General features: G+C 46.5%; 1 protein-coding gene across 4 annotated transcripts; it reads right to left on the bottom strand.

The window, feature by feature from the left end:
* Positions 1-859: 859 nt before the first annotated feature.
* On the bottom strand, positions 860-12,808 carry TXLNA (taxilin alpha). 4 transcript variants are annotated; one of them, XM_081924182.1, is made up of 11 exons: positions 12,621-12,808; positions 10,830-11,077; positions 9,763-10,089; positions 9,123-9,214; positions 7,330-7,504; positions 6,567-6,757; positions 5,402-5,521; positions 5,033-5,107; positions 4,501-4,593; positions 4,187-4,282; positions 860-3,163 (listed from the first exon to the last, which is right to left on the bottom strand). In XM_081924182.1, the coding sequence occupies exons 2-11, from the start codon at positions 11,041-11,043 to the stop codon at positions 2,819-2,821; spliced, it is 1,728 nt and encodes a 575-aa protein (XP_081780308.1). In that variant the 5' UTR covers positions 11,044-11,077; positions 12,621-12,808; the 3' UTR covers positions 860-2,818. The 4 variants fall into 4 exon arrangements, with proteins under 4 accessions (XP_081780308.1, XP_081780305.1, XP_081780306.1 ...); XM_081924179.1 differs by having other exon boundaries at positions 6,567-6,761; positions 7,334-7,504; positions 12,621-12,807; XM_081924180.1 differs by lacking the exon at positions 12,621-12,808 and adding an exon at positions 12,404-12,470 and having other exon boundaries at positions 6,567-6,761; positions 7,334-7,504.
* Positions 12,809-17,326: the final 4,518 nt, after the last annotated feature.

The raw sequence follows: 17,326 nt of genomic DNA on the forward strand, positions 1-17,326 counted from the left end.
TCTTTATCACAAGTGTTGCTGAAGGAGTACAATACTTGAAAGCACCCGTCCCCCCCCCAAAAAAAAACCTGAATAGGGGCTAGGATGCCTCAAGGCAGAGTTGTATGACTAGAGATATGGGTGCTACTACACCCATGCTCCAGATTTTGTTGGACCCGACTCAAAATCGGTCCTGGCCAATGGTCAGAATCAGAAGGGTGTCAGGTTACCACTCGTTCCACAGTCAGATCCACACCAGTTCATTCAAAATTACATGGTTTCAACAAAGCATTGGGAAGAACTTGCCATGCTAACCGCACAATATATTCAATCCTGGAACAGTGGCGGACACTCTTTTTGGTTAATAGGTTTTAAACAGAAGCTGGATGGCCCGCACAAGGCTGCTGTAACAGTACATTGGATGGTCTTTGAGGTCCCTCACGGCTCCATGGTTTCCTTTTTTAAAATGTAGCTAGAGTTCCACTTAAATTATAATACAAATTAGGAAGACCCCTTGTAACTTCAATCTTCAGTATTCTAGACGAATAAAAAAAAACTCTGGGACCTGAAAGTTTGGTGTTAATGCTTAAGAAGACTACTAACACTCCCTCTAAAGCACTACATTGGTTTTATTTCTGAATCCTAACAAAAAAATGATTTTGAAGCTAAGCAAGTGAAAAATATTTCCCAGACCCATTTTCACTGCTTACAGTACACATGAAAGTGATACAAAAACTGTCCCAAGCCCCTTGAAAAGGGCCAAAATACCCTTTTTAGCTAATTGGGATGGACATCTGGAAATTGGTGCTGTGTGCCAGGCTCAATAGCCTGCCTCAATATCTATAATGGTAGCGAAGAAAAAAGGAGCACAGACATGCAGTCAAGTTTATGTTCATTTGTATTGGATACAAAGATATATATATATATATATATATAACAGATCTAGATATTGCCTGTACCACTGCATTAAAAAAAATTGGAAGGTTTTCTTGAAACATCTGAGTGTTCAGTTCTGTCCTGCTTAAGAGTAAAGTTCTATCTCCCATTTACATTCATCAGCTTTTGGCCAAGCCCTGCAAAGTACAAGGAAAAGGATGGGAGACGGCCCATTCATAGCATGGACTTGCTCTCCCCACACCCACCCCAGCCCCCCATGCACCCTTGAAATTGCTCAAGGGTTGAGGGACCCTCCAGAGCAGATTGGGCGTACGTGGGGAGAGGGCCTGTGACAAAGGTGAAGTCCTGCCATATCTGCTGGTGAGATGCTGGATGTCACCCAAAGCTTTGATGAAATCACTACCTCCAGTAAGAGAAACAAGGAAGCAAAACAGCTCTGCAAGAAATCTGCCAACTTGAGTGAAGTCAGATCATACAAAATGCATTGCTAATACTGTTTCCTAAAGCCCAGCTTCCTTTAACACAGAGTGTTTGAAGTATATAGGGCTGGGCCTGAATGGTGCCTGCCCACAGCTGTCTGTTCCCAACCACCAACACTCAACAGCTCAAAACACAACTAACTGAGGAATAGGCAGCTCAGCAAGACAGGAATTACAATAAAGGCTAATAATGGTCCCAGCAAGGAGGGATGCAGAGTTTTAAAAGCAAAGGCAGCAGCTACTAAAACGCAAAGAAGTCTGTAGTTGGGTTTTAAGCCCAAGAAGCAGCAGAAATTGAAATCACAAACAGAAAAAGCCTCTATGCGTTTAAACTAGCCATGGCAGCACTGAGGACTAAATAGGAAACCTCTTTTGTACTGACATGGAGCTGTGTAGACAAGGTGGCCCAAGGAAAAGTGCTGTTAAGATAAGGAAACGGGAGTCCGGTCATGGAGGACAATCTCCAGGCAGCTCCTGATGTGTGTTAAGTTTGTTTCTAGTTACTGGGCTTTGCTGCCTGGGAGGTTAGGGTTTGTCTCCCTGAGCCTCTGGGACTGTGAAGGATGTTTAGTACCAAAGTATCCCAAAGAGGAATATATAACACATGCGGGGGATTCATGCCCCCTGCCCGCCCCACCCCCACCCCCAGAGCATTCCCCACACGCAACCATGTGCACGGGTGCTCATCATGTGCAAAACACTTAAGGAAGGAAAACCTTTGGATTAAATCTTTAATACATACACTTGTGCGTGTATAAGCATAGAGGCAACGGTGAAGTCATAAGGCTGTTGAAACATAGATTCTGGAAGTAGCAAAGTCCCAGAGAGGATGCTCCCCACCCACCCTCTCCTCAAACCAACAGGGCTCTCAGTCTCTTGTCCCCCTGAAGCAAAGTCACATCTATTTTATTCTCTGCTTTCCTGGGGGAATCTACATGCTAAAAATAACCTACTAGATAGCAAACTCCTGAGTCTCCTGTTCTGGTTTTAAGCCTCTGGGTCTGGTCAATATATGAGAAAAATAAACAAATCCTCCAAAGGGCCCCATGATGCCAACCTCCTAAATCTGCATTCATGGCATAGCACCCACAGTGAGATGTAGCAGCCGAACTGAGTTTGGGGGAGGGGAATAGGATTATGGTTGGCAAGATTCCCCCATGCCCATACTTCAGAAGGTATTTTGGTGAAAGTGCCACACACTTAGAGATGTTCACACGACACACAAGGATGTGGTTCAATCTAGTTCCTAGGCCTATATATAAAAAGTGGGAGTTGCCCTGCACATCATATCGTGTAATATATAGTGAGATAATTTTTATAAAGCAAAAAAGAAAAACAAAACGCTTTCAAACTTAAACTGGAACTCCTTAAATGCCTGGGGGGTGGGGGACTGAGCTTTGTCACCCCAGGCCTGGGGCCCAGTCTCTGGAGAGGTATGCCCGCCTCTCCCCCTTCCTCCATCTTTACTCAAGAGAGACAGCAGCTTCATCCATCTTTTCCCGAGCAGGGGCTCCTCCTATGCTTGGCTCCCCAAACCTCTCGGCTGGTCCCGTGCAGCACACCGCCTGTGCCAGGGCAAGGCACTCCTCCACGGTGGTGCCCTGAGGTGCCAGCTCCTCCGAGCTGCCTTGGGATGGGTCCTTTGGTGGTCCCTGGAGGTCCGTGCTGGCAGCGGGAGGCACAAGGGCACACAGGTCCTGCACCTTCTTGTTCAGGTCATTGCGCTCTGTCTGCAGGGCCCGGCAGAGCTTCTCCAGGCGCTGGATTTTCACTTGGAGCCCTTCCAGTTCTTTGTCCCGGAGAGTTTTCTGCAAGGGGGAAACAAAATCAAATTCAGGGCCAGCTTCTGCCTGCTTGCCAAGGTACAGAAGAGATCATGAAAAGGCGACAAAAATAAGTTGCTTAAATTCAGCTGCTAAGACGTCAGGCAAGCTACTTGTTCATTAAGTTGGGAAATGTCCTTAACCAGCTTACAGGCCAGCTCTGGACCAGATACTAACTAACCCTCAGCCACACCCTCCCCTCCTTGTACCACTGGGGGTAGAAGCCCCACAGCAAGTAGTACAAAGTGTGCTCTGGAAGAAGAAACTTCCAAATACAAGGACAGGGAAGTGCATATCCCTGCTTCTTTCCACTCCACTCCAACTCATTGTGGCATCGAGGTTGGCCTGGAGCTTCTAGTCCCAGCCAGCAATGAAGAACAAAAACAAGGGCACCATTCCTGGGTTGTCTTTCTGTCAACTGGCCAGCGCCCAACTGCAAAGCCAAGGCTGAGCGCCAGGCAAAGAGCAAGAACAAAAACTCAAAGGTTTGTTGAAAGGAATCCTGACTCAAGAGCACGGAATGCCAAGAGCAAAACTAAGGAAGTGAGAGAGCAAGAGAGGTTTCTTCTAATGGAGAGGATTTGTGATTTCACCAAAATGCCTCCTCCCCCCCCTCAAAGAGTGGCACACTCTTTGAGGAGGAGGATGCTTCCAAGAACTGAAAAACTACGCATAGGCCATCAACAGGTCGAGACTTCAGCAAAAAGGTTGCTCAGCGTTTCCAAGCTTATCTCTAAAACTACAGAGGCACCAGCATCTTGTACTGGATCGGCCAATATTTATTATTCTCTCCTGAGTGCAGAGTCTGGGGGGAAATGAACATAATCTTCCAGAAAATCTGATTTTTTGAACACTATTTAGATCCTTGAGGATTTCAAAGATTTGAAGGGGTGGGCACAGTTTCAATCCCTCATAGGAATTTCTGGGGCCTGTCTGGCTATGCATTTGACCCTGAAGCTCTTGTTTCCCCTAGAGAAGTCAATGTGGGTAAGGCAGTGGCAACGTTACCTCTTCTGCCATTTCCAAAAGGGCCTTGTTGCTGCTTTCCCAGCGGGATCTGTACATTGTGGTCTCTTTCTCCAGCTTCTTAATCTTCTTTGTCATCTATGGGGTTGCAGCAAGGAAGGAAAAAACAGTGTAAGTCCGTCGGTCCTGGGGCGCCAGCAGAGAAACAGTTCAGGGGCTGTCCTCCCCTCCCAAGGCAGCAGTTCAAAGGGATGGGCTGGTGCACTTCAGAATTTAAGCATTGTTCAATAGGAGTGACAATTTAAGTCAGAGCCTCTCCTCCCACAGCACATGAAAGCAGCATAAACATACAGTACCTTCTCCATTTCTTGCTTGAAGGTTGTGAACACTTCACTGCTTTTGGATAGTGTGTTCTGAAATTCCTCAAACTTTGCTGTGTAGAGGGCCAGCTGGAAAAAAAGAGGAGGGAAGGAGAAGAGTTAGTGTCTACAACTCTTTCTTTAGATCAGGGCTGAGTAAGAGAAAGGGAAGTGCTCTCTCTCTCTCACACACACACACACACATGCATAGGCACACATTCTTCAAGCACCATTTACTGAAAACACTGCAAGTGCAGAGGTGGGGTAGGAAGAGGGAGCTACTCAGGACTCAGCTGTGAACTCAAACGAAACCATCTTAAGTGCCTAACAACATTCCAACCCAATTTAGGTTTGGAGGAAGCAATTGTTCCTTTAGCCATGCCCCTGTCGTGACCAACTGATCCTGCCAGCAAGTCGCAAGAAGGAAAATTGTTTCCTCACTCTAAGAAAGTGGATTTTGTATAGAAAATGTGAACTATAGCAAGGGAGGGGGGAGGCGGAGAGAGAAGAGTGCCACCCACGCACACACCTGCTCCTTGAGATGCGTTTCCTGTTGCTTCATCAACTCGCACATCCTCTGGGACTCCACAGCTTCCTTCAATAGCTGTGCAAGAGAGAAGGAACAGGGGGAAGGTAATGGAGTAAGAGAAATTAACTCCCCACCACCACCACCACCACTGCAGGAGAACAGCGCCCTTCAGCCTGGAACTTCCCTCCACTCCATGTTTAGAGGATCAATTAAGAGGCAAGCAGGGCCTGATGTAGCTTTGAGGAATATCAAAGAATCCAGGAGGAGGGGAAAGGGCTCCCTAGCTCGGACGCAGCTCTCCTCCTAAGAGATGCTCAGCTGCAGCAGCCAGACTGGAGCTTCTCCTTGGACCATTTGAGCAAGACTCACAAAGTCTTTCTCCCGCTGATGCCTGTCCTCAGCCTCCTTCAGCATCTCCTGGGCCTGCTGGAGCTTGGCATCCACCAACTGCTGCTGCAGGTCCTTGTGTTTAAAGACCTTGTCGATGTGCTGCCAATGGAAAGACAAAACAGGCTGTCAGTCAGCAGCAGCAGCAGCCACTTCTGGCAAATGCAAGAGCAGAAAGTCACAGGCACAATACCAAGACACAAATATCACTTTTATTTTCACAAGTCACATTAGCCAAAGGAAAGCAATCGCTCATGGGGAGGTGGCCTCCGGCATACCAGGAAAAAAGCTGCAATGTTTTGGTTCTTTTCTGAAAGTGAAAGCATTTTAATTTGGGGGCCTGCATAAGACAGGTCAGTTTAAAGCCAGAGTGCAGACTCTGGTATCAAAACGGTGCTTCTTCAGTTGCCAACAGGCCACTTGCTACAACGAGCATAGGAAACTGTCTAATACAAAGTCAGACCCTTGGGCCATCTAGCTCAACATTCTCTATTCCAGCCTTCCCAAACCTGGTGCCTTCAGATGCTTTGGATTACAAGTCCCATCAGCCCCAGCCAGCACACTTATGTGACTGATGTAAAAAATCAGAGACCCCAAATGCATATTTTTGATTTTAGAAATGTTTCAATAATTGCATTTAACCTTTGGCTAGAATGCATCCATGAATGATTCCTGTGTACCTGCATTTTATGACTCCTAGTAGCTGCATTCCTTTCCTATCTGAACCTGAAAGTGGCATAAACGGTCACTCAGGGTGTTTTGCCGTGTCTGTTTTGAGTTAGCACTAGAGTGAAATCCGGCACCTCCTTGAAAGGTTCCAAGGAACAGATAGGGACAGGAATGTCAACAACTCTGTCAAAGGCCTGGTTGCTAAGGAAACAGTGATAAAGCGGGACATTTGCAATATAAACTCTGGGTCCCTAACTGGATCTGCTGAAGCTTGCTCTAATTCTCTTGGTTCTGTGTTTTATTTAAAAGCTGTTCCCTCACTTGGGTAACAAAAAGGTGGTGTAGAACTAAATTCTTATCATAAGTCTAAGGTTGCAGAGATTTGGGGATACTTCTCCTTCCTACCTCCCCAACATTCCAGTCGTCCCTCACCCCCCAGTCACAATGCACACCCCACCGCTCACTGTGGGCTGCACACCTCCTCTCGCAACTCATACTGCTCAATGAGTTTCTTCAGTCTCTCGGCTAGCTCCATATTCTCCTGGCGTAGCTTGGAGTTGCGCTCGTTGTGCTGCTCCATCTGCAGCTGGATATCGTTGAGGGTCACCTGGAAGTGGGATGTCACCTCCTTACGCTTCTCTTCTTCCTCCCGGGCTCTTTGGACACCTTCTTCCTAGATAGACAGGTTGGAAAGAACATGTGAAAGTCAGGGGGCAGAAGAAGGGCGAGAATGAGGATTCCTGCGGGCAGAAGGATCTCCGGGTGGGGATACTTGGCACCCCCCTCAAAGGGCTTCTGTTCAGTGGCAGCGATGGAAAAGGGAATGGCTGCAAGTCACAGTAGGCAGAGCTTAGCTAAAAATGGACTGGCTCGCTGGAGAAAAGCAATTATTTATCATCCCTTATTGGAAAACACCTGCTGAAATCCAGTTCAGAAGCTGTTATCTTCTTCCTTCTTCCCCCATCCTGCCCCCCCCAACCAATTTGTCTACAAAGTCACAGACTGGGGGCTCCACTGTGATCATTTAAAATCAGCCAAGAGGGCAACCTAAGACATCCAGTATGGCAAGCCAAGAGCTGCCCCCACAACAATCCCTTCTTAGGCTGAACTACGCTGCTTGGATAAGCTTTCTTTTGACCCCAAAGGTGCAGCAGCGTCACACAGGCCTGCACATGACACTGGTACAGCACCCGGGGCTTTGATGGGGGTGGGGCAGAGGCTACCTACAGGTTGGGCCTCACTTGCCTTGAGGGTGCGGTTGTGCCTCTGGAGCTCCCGGCACAGGCTCTCCAGCTTGCTGCGGGCCAAGATGGCCTTGCTGTGCTCGCTCCGTAGATGATCCTTCTCCTGCACCAACTGGGTCTGCTTCTTCTGAAGGATTTTCATTTGCTTCTGAGAGTTTCTGTGCTCCTCCAGCTGGCAGAACAAAGAGCAGCAGACCAGGAAAGGCATAAGTAATGGTATCCACATAGCAGTAAAATGAGTGTTCCCAAACATATGAGCAATAAGGACAGAGAGGGGAAAAGAGGGGAAACTAGTACTGAAGCAACATGGTGGAGGGATGCATCATCCTGGGTGGCCCCTCTGTGCTAGAAATGCAGCCCTCTTTTTCTGGCTAGGCTAAAGGCCAATGAATTTGGATAGGCAGATCCCTGAGCCACAAGAGAGATCAGCCACCCAAGTCCCAATCTTCCCTGGATGCAACTCTAATTGTTGGGACTCTCATGTATTCTACCTCTGCAGTCCTTTTCAGGTATTATAAAATCTTAAGAATGCAAGCAGCACAATGCAGTGTTGGGCATCAAGATCTGAAGGGTGTTTGTGCCACTTAGGCAAACAGACTTGTAAGCCCCCTTCAGACCTTACTGTTCAAAGCTGAGGCTGTCCTGCATTTCATCATGAGGAAACTTCTGTCAAATTCACATAACGACGTTAAATAGTGTCCAGATCAAGGAAAGTTAATAGTACCACTTTATTCTGACTTGGTCTGACCCCACCTGGAGCACTGTGTCCAGTTCTGGACCCCACAGTTTAACAAGGATATTGAGTAGGAAGCATGGCATTGCAGATATTTTGCCATAGATTGGACATTGCAAAGACTATGAAACTCCAAAGGAGGTCAGTTGAGATTGTCTAAATTGATTGTCAGTGGATTGATATGCATTACACCTGACACTGTGGGTTTGGTGACACACTGGGGCAGAGATGTACCTGAACAATAACCCCCTATTACTATCAGGGGTAAGAGATAACTGCCACTGGAAGCCATTAGCAGAAGTACTCATGGTCAGTGAACAACGTGAGCATCCTAGAACTGGAGCCACTTGTGCCTAAAGTGTTTTAGGTATTTCAACAGGTCTAAGGCAGCTCTCTTAACCCCTTAACTGGTAAATCTTCTGGTAAAGCCTCCTTTCCCAGTGGTTTGGGAAAGCCTGCTCTACAACTCCTCCCCACCCATCCTGCCAGCACTGGCAGCAACCTGGCAATAAGCACACTGCTGCCTGCGGTTTAGTTTGGGATTCCCAAGAGGCAAGGAACTGCTAGAGGCCTGCTGAGCACTTCTGCTTGGCCATAAAGGTTTCTGAAAGAGTCTCCAAGTACAAAAGGAGGGAGCGCTCTGCTGCCTGGGTGTTTTGCATTCCTCATCATAGACAAACTACTTTATCTATGGTCCCTATGAAAAACTCCCAAGTCCCTTGAAGACAAAGTTTGTCCCTTATGAAGGGCCAGGAGGTTAAGTGGGATTTGGATATGGCACTCACGTCCCCAACGTTTAACCTACACTTGCACCAAACTATAATAGCATATGTCTTGGCTTTAGCAGATGAGTTGGGTGATGGAGTCCCACTTGTTCTGAACCTGTTATGACCCACAACAAACCATACAAGATTCAAAGCAAAGCATGCACACCCTGCCCCTGGCATCTGGTTTCCTCAGGGATAAGCTCTCACTTTCAGAATAAGCCCTCTCCTGTTGCCTCCTGCACTAACACCCCACTCAAGCATCCCTCCCTCTCACTTTGCCAGACACTGACCAGTTCAGCATACTTCTTGCAGAGGGCTGTCAGTTTCTCCTCAGATGTGCTTAGAGTGTTGAGAGTCTGCATTAACAACGTGATCTCCTTGCCTGGAACACAAAGGATAATGTAGACACATCTTCAGATCACAATGAAAAGAACTAGGGGGTGGAGAGTAGGAGTCTGAGACCAAAAGAATCTAAGGAACTAGAAACCTGTAGTCTGTGGAAATTACTACCAGTTTTCTATAAGCTTGTAGATCGGGGTGGGGAGGCAGGATGTGGACTGGTCTCTGCTATACGCTTTCCTGCCTGCCTCACTGCTCTTTAACAAAGGGCATATTTCCAGAGAGCAGCCAGCTCACATTTTATTTTTTCAGTCATCATAATGTGAAAAATCTCTGCCTTAAGCACTCTACAATCTGAACTTAGGCAGTCCAGAATGTCTGTAACAGAAAGAAGTTGAGTCAATACCAGCCACAACAGCCCTGGCATGACTATTCCAACATCAGAGCACAGCAGGCAGCGAGACCAGAGGCCCATGAAGAGATTGCAATAGTAAGTGATTACTCTTTAGCAAGGGCAACTGCGTTTAGGATTAGGACATAAACTGAGGATGGGACAGCAGAGCAGAGCACTATCAGGAAGGAACCACCTACCAAGCCCCTTAGCTTTCTTTTTTTCTTGGGCTCGTTTCTGATCCCGCTCGCCAACTTCATCACTGGTCCCTCTGGGTCCTTCTTTCTCTCCATTCATCTCAGGGCAACTCGGCTCCTGCTCGCCATTCCTTGGGGACTCACTCCGGCACTTTTCTGCCTCATCCATCTCTACAGGTTCACTCTGCCCATTGTCATCTCCTGGTCCTTCCTGGTTTGTATCCAGGCAATATGTGTTCAGAATGTCCTCTAGTTGTCTGCTTAGCTCTTCAGAGACATCACAGCTAACCGGTTGGTGGGGTTGGGATACAGCCTCATCCACCAAAAGTGCTGCAAAAGGAATAAATGAACAACACTATTTAACATTAATATGCAAGATATTAAATGTGTGAACATGTGCAAACTGGGGAGAAAGATTTTACTAACTAAATAATATCAAATGTTATTGTGTTTCAGATCATTGTGCAAAGTTTATAGAGTCTACCAGAATAACATACAATATTTCAAAATATTCTGCTCTTAATGTACTAGACATTTTACTAACAGCACAAAAGAAATGAGCTATTTTTTTTCTGTAAAATAAGGCCTGGAAACTGATAACAGAAAATTGCCATAAAAACTAATTCCTAGGTAAGGTTCAGTTAACAAATAAGCACTTTACATAAACCACTGCATATATTGTGCTGAAAATATATAAAAGTCATTTTTTTGCACTTCTTAGCCATGTAGACACTAGTGTTTAGTAAATAAGGGGCTGGGGATAAAGGTGGTACATTAGGATTACAGCACGGGGGAGGAGGGGAAGAGATGAGACCAACGCTTCCTGGAAGAGAGCGGTATGGCCTCAGGTGTGTTTTGGATTTAGAGTTTGGCTTTAGAGTCGATGAAATGATGGGCATTGTGAGATTTAAGAAAGTTGCAATATAAACAACAATCCCTTTTAGCAGTGGTGGTGCAAAGACAAAGGAAATAAATGTTTAATGCCACTAGCAGCTTACGGCTGAAGAAAAATGTAAAGGGATATAAAAACTAACATTTGAAAGGGCAACAGGTCTCATGATAACACATACCCTCTTTCTTACTCTGCTCCTCACTCATTGGGTTTTCAACATTTCCGTCAACCAAAGAGTTCAAGCTGCACATCTCAGGCTGGTGTGGACATTCACAGCTTTCTGTAGTCACTATGGGAGCCTCAGCTAAGTCTTCCAACCCCAGCACACTACTCATTTTGGAAGGGCTGGCAGGTAGAAGGACAGCTTTGCTTTCCCCATCTTGGCTCTTCATTGTAAGTCACCTTCCAAGCCACTTCCAACAGCGTCTAGTAAAAGAAAAATGTGGCCCTCTGTTTAGCATTAAGTTCAGAGGATGACTGGCAATTTCAATGGAAATTAAAAGTCATTACTAGATAAGAAGACACCACATTCAGGAGAAAGGATAGTCGCTGGTGCAGTCATTGAAATCATGTATCATTCATTACAGCTTGGGACAATTTGTATGGTTGCTTTCTCTCAGCATAGTGGAGAGCTTTGCTCTCATAGGTTTAAAAACACCCCTGATTTATCTTCCTGCCCTGGCCACACCCATCCCCATCAGAAACAAGGTATGAGAGGCCTGTTAAAAGCTAACATGTGAACACTATCAGTTGAGGGAACCTCAAACTCCTAGCCCATTCCCATTATGCCCCTCTCCTATGCAAAAAAAATATGTGGCACATTTCCACACAGTCCCAGAGAACATTGCCAGTCCCTTACAAGAAAACAAAATGCCCTCAGATGTTCTCTCATGAGCCCCACCAAGTGACTTACCTCTCTGTCTTATCAGCCAAGCCCTACTCCAGGGATGGCCCACCCATGAGGCAAGTTGGGGCAGCCACCTCAGGCGGCAGGGTTTACAGGGACAGCAGATCCAGTCCCCAAGGAATGCATTGCTGCCCCCTCCCCAACGTTACCTCTGCAGTGGTGAATAGGAGGCACTGCTGGTCTCCTCCCACTCGTTCCCGATGTAGAACTTTATTCCTTTCCACCCTGACTCCCGCTTGTTCCTGATGCAGATCTTCACACACCTCTTCTCTTGTGGGCAGCTTTGTGCCATTTTGTGGTTTGTCTCAGGTGCCACCTGTCTTGGGCCAGCCCTTCCCTGCTCCCACTACAACCGCCTTAGGGCATGAGCAACTCATGGGACCCCTCCTTCCCTTAGCTCAACACCACCTATGATTTTTATTCCCTCAGCCCTAACACCTTGTTATTACATGAGTTGGGAACTCAGGCCCCAGATGCTCCCTGCTTGGCTCCAAATGTTTGCCTGTTCACCTCCCACACCGAGCCCTGGCAAATATACCCCAAAGGGCCCCCTCAAGAAAACAGCACTACTGTTTCTCCCTCATCCTTGCACACAGCTCAACAGTCCACTGACCTCAGCCCCCGTTTCTTTGCCACTCAGTCAAACACCCCAAATACTCGGCGCGGGTTTTACTGCTTTTACCAGCCCATGGCTGCTGCCGCAAGTTTCCTTTTATGTATTTTGAGTTGCTGCTGTGTTTACCTTTGCAACTTTGCGGGGCGGGGAAAGAAGGCCTTATGGAAACCCACAGGCCTCCTCCTGCTGCCACTCAGTCCCAGCCCCGCTCCTCATACAGTTTGCCTACCTTTCCAGCCAGTCCCAGCCTCCGTCCTGGCCCACCCGGGACTCCTCCCGCCCCCCAGCCTCAACTTGCCGACCCCACTACGCATGCTCCCCCGGCGGAAGGGCGCTACCGCGGCCCTCCCTGCTCGCCACATGACCACGTCACTCACTCAAGTTGTCGTCACCCTTAGCGCTCTGACGTCACGGCCCAGAGGTATGACGCGTCCTACCAAACTCACCGCCCAGCACGCACGGGGCTGCTCTGATCGCTTTTGCTTTTTCCCTTTTGCTGCTCCGCCGCCACTCTCTTCTTAACGATTCGCCGCCGCCGCCGCCAGAGCTTCTTCCCGGTTCCAGTCTGGATTTAGCGGTTCCAAAAAGCTCGAGAACGCAGCTCCGGCCCCGGGTTTCAGAATTGCGCATGCGCCGCCAGCCGCCGCCAGCCAATCAGCGGGAGCGGCCGGGAGAAGCATGCTGGGAAACTTCGATGGGGTGGAAAAAAGCGGCACGCGAGGCGGGAGTCTGGGCTGCACTACAGCTCCCGGCATGCATCACTCCGGGGGAACGGGGCGGGGTAAGATGCAGCCTCCTTAAAACTACAACTCCCAGCATCCTCTCGAATGCGGTCCCGGGCTTCTTGCTGGAGAACAAATCCCGGCTAGTTCCACGCACCCACCCCAATCAAGGAAGGTGGCAAAGGGAAAGGGATCTTACCCAATGGCAGGGCGGCGGCACGCAAGGGAGAGCTTTCATAATTAACACTTAAGTTACACTGACCCTTAAAGTGCTAAAAGGGCTTCAGATGCTATCTGGTTGTACTTAGAAGCGTGGAAGGTAGATAACACACGCACGGACGGACGTATGCTCACTCTAATAGGGAGCAAGGTTGAGATTCATCCTTGGCAATGGTCGCTTTGCTACCGTGGCCTTAATCTAAGGAAGCCTGGCTTGTTTTATTAAAACACTGAAATTTAACCATACGGAAATTCAGATAAAGAGGTCTTACAGAAGACCTGTGCTATATATATATTTTTTTAAAAAGTTCCAATATATATGTCCCACAGTTATTGTCTCCAAGGTAACCCCTCACATGTGTTGCTATCTTGAGACACTGAATGATGAGAGTCCAACAGGCAGCAATTGAAAAAAGGCTAGCTGCCGTTGTTTGGGCTTTGCAAGGTTGTGATCAGGCAAGGAGCAAATGGGCATGACAAACCACTCACTCAAAAATAAATGAATAAAAATTTTAAAATGCTAATAAGCTTCCACCACATCCATGACTTCTAATATGCACTATCTTTTTACTTAACAGGTTTTCTGCAGTATGAGGAAATCTGAATTAAACATATGGACAGTAAAAAAGCATGGTTGCACAAGTAGCACCAATTCTACAATAGATTTATCAGATTAATGCAGTTATTATTGCATTCCCTTATTTTATCCTGTTTGCTAATTATGTTGTTTTCATCAATGGGATTTATTCTGTCTGTAAGGCAAGCAGATAAATATATTGTTAAAACCCCAGAGAGAAATAAAAGTGCACTTTGCAGTGCATTAGTCTAGTTTTATCCAGGTAGGAATTTGGTTTCCTTAAATTTACTAGACTATTTATGCTAGAAATATTTTTTCTAGATTTCAGTTGGAAATTCCAAGTATATTATCACTGTTCTACATTAATTCAGTTCACCAACATAGCAACCCTCCTGTGAAGCCTCTTTATGTTCTGTGGTTATGTGGATGGTTAACCCCTCCCCCCAAAAAGTGCAGAGCTGAAGGAGGAAACTGGAACAGTGATACTCTATGAGATTTTCAAGGATTAGATTAGATCTACTGGATCCAACTTTTCCCCTGGATTAGGCCACTCCCTCACAGAGAGGAATACACACAGTTGCTTTTACAAGGGATTTGGGTAAAAGTGGCCAGAGGGGAGGGCACCTATGTCACTCAGAAATCCAAATATCAACCTAAAATGACAGCCAACGACCTCTAACTTAATCCTTGGAACATTATAGATTGCAGTCCCCTTTCCTTCAAGCAGAAATTCTATTAATCACAGGTCTTGGGCTTTTTGTTATCAAAATAATTTAGTCTTCTACACAGTAATAATACAGTAATAAGTTTTCTGTCCCAGTCTGATGACCAATTAGCCAAATGACACCTCCATAGTAAAAACAACAACCACCCCAAATACTTCTAGCTTTGTCTGCTATGAGAAATCATATCAGCTGTAATAAGATCCTTCACCAAGATGCTCAAATAAGGGGCATATACATTATGCCTCACACTCATCTGATTTTTTAAAATCATGCTAAGAGATATAAACCAAGTTTTCTACCACCACAACAAAGTTGCATTACAATTACTCACTGGAACGTTTAAAGCAGCTTTCATCCACCTGGTGTCCTCTAAATGTTAGGTAAAGGTAAAGGTACCCCTGCCCTTACGGGCCAGTCTTGACAGACTCTGGGGTTGTGCGCCCATCTCACTTAAGAGGCCAGGGGCCAGCGCTGTCCGGAGACACTTCCGGGTCACATGGCCAGTGTGACATCGCTGCTCTGGCGAGCCAGAGCTGCACACAGAAACGCCATTTACCTTCCCGCTGGTAAGCGGTCCCTATTTATCTACTTGCACCCGGAGGTGCTTTCGAACTGCTAGGTTGGCAGGCGCTGGGACCGAGCAGCGGGAGCGCACCCCGCAGCAGGGATTCGAACCGCCGACCTTTTGATCAGCAAGTCCTAGGCGCTGAGGCTTTAACCCACAGCGCCACCTGTGTCCCGCTTGATGGCACTGCAGTGCAATAGCATCTGAGAAGGGCACCAGGTGGGCAAAGCCTGCCTTAAAAGAAACATCTATTTCTGATTATGTCCTTTGAGATGTGATGGGTCACATAATTTCTTAAGGCAAGAGAGGGAATCCTCAGAATGGATGCTTTCAGTACTCCAGGTCCTGGTCACAGTGGCCTTGTCCTGTTCCAAAAACAGTATTATTCAGACCTCCAGAACAGCAGGTAGGTGAGTAGGCAAAGGAATCGTACATTTTTTTTACAGAACAAGTAGATCTGGATGCCTACTTAAGGTTCAAGGAGTCTGCATATTTACATGCATATTTTAAAGCAAACAAAGCAGACCAACTCTACTTTCACATCATTAGGATTGTAGGGGAAAGTACACTTGCCCCTCATGTAGCTAACGTCTTATTAGGAGTGTGAGAGAACAGAAGAGCTTGGTTATTGGATGAGCATCATTCAGCCCCACCTAAATTTCTCAATCAATGTGAGCAACAGTTGCATTTGTTGATATGCTTGTATTTGAGACGAGGCAGTATGGTTATTAGTTATAAACAGACATATTAAAATCAGCCCTGGCCTGACTGGAATTCCTAACAAGTGGGGAAAGAATATAGGTAGGAGTTGTACAGAGACATCAGCATGTAGATCAAATATATTAAAATCCACTTATATTTGCATAATCGACGTACCTGGGGCTTCCCCCCTTGCTCACTCTGCTTCCTAACCCCCATCTCCTTGCCTCAGTTTCCCTCCCAATGACCATAATGTGGTTTTTCTTTCTCAGCTTCCAAATCTACATAAAAGGTCATAGTATCTCCTCCACCCACCCACCCACAGAACTTCCCATCAAAAGGACAATCTCTCTCTCCACACACCTCAAATTCTCTCACACACCTGACCAGAAAAGCCTCCCTCAGTAGCTGGGAACAAGAACAGCATGGAGGAAGTTCCCCCTCTCAAGTACATAGTGGCACCACCCTCTCCCTTGGTGACCCATATGGGCTCTAAGGTGGATTCCTGCAAAGGCCAGCTTCCAGGCATCAGATCACTCCATGTTCCTCTTGTGTCCCCCGGCAGCTCAGCCTGTGGTCACAGGATGACAACAGACCGGTACAAATTCAGAGAGACGAGGATGTTGTTAAGTAGCAAGAGGTCACCACCAGTTCCATTAACAAGCCAGCCTCTCCCCATCTGCCACTTCATAGCAGCCACAACATCATTAGGTCAAAATAAAAGAATGGAAAGAAGGGATGCAGGGCCACTTCATTAGTACAGCTCAGAGAGCAGCAGTTTTTGGCTCCTCCTCTCCTTGAACTTTTCCACTTTAGCTGGACCCTAGAAGAACATGTTAACCAATAACTTGCACCAGCATGGTACATATTCCCCACATTCAATTTTAACTTGTACTAAGCCTTTTGAGGGAATATGTATAGGCATCTATATTGCTTTGCTTGCGCTCGATCCTTTGGTTCATTTAAATCAGGAAAGGGAAACTTGTTGCCCCTTTGGATGGCTTTTGACTCAAGCTCCTACCAAACCAAGAAAGCATGGCCAATTGTCAAGGATGATGGGAACTGTAGTCCACACATCATCCAGAGAACCACAAGTTTCCCACTCCAATTTATATTACATGGAAACAAAAACAAAAAGGAAAAACTGCACCGGATTGGTGTGTCAGTAAAGCAGACTCCTCCATATGCTGCAACACGACTTGTATAACCTAGACTTAGATCCAGGAGAGGCAATTTTTATGACCTTTTGGGTTATTTCAACAGGCAGAATTCTTGTTTAACTTTTATTTCTTGCAGCAAGAACTAAGAAGCCCATATATTTATTGTGGCTGTTTTTCTTCTGGCAGGATTTCAAATCCTAGCATCAGTTTAAGGCAAAAAAGGAAATAGTGAAACTGTCTCTATCCTCCACCCCTTTATATTCCCTGATCTATGCCTGAATGGTGGGGACCTTCAATTCAATACTCTCTATGCAAGCATCTCTAAAATCAGTAATTAATTAAATTATTATTATTATTTTATTTATTTTAAAGCAATGCTGTCCGGCAGTTAAGAGTGCCTACCCACCTATGAGTGCCGAGTAGATTCAAAGCCTCAGCTGCATCAAGAGAACACTGTGGCCTCAGTCAAGAGTACTTTGCCTCCA

This window comes from Podarcis melisellensis (genome assembly GCF_964234715.1).
Source record: "Podarcis melisellensis genome assembly, chromosome: 8".
Taxonomy (NCBI): Eukaryota; Metazoa; Chordata; class Lepidosauria; order Squamata; family Lacertidae; genus Podarcis; species Podarcis melisellensis.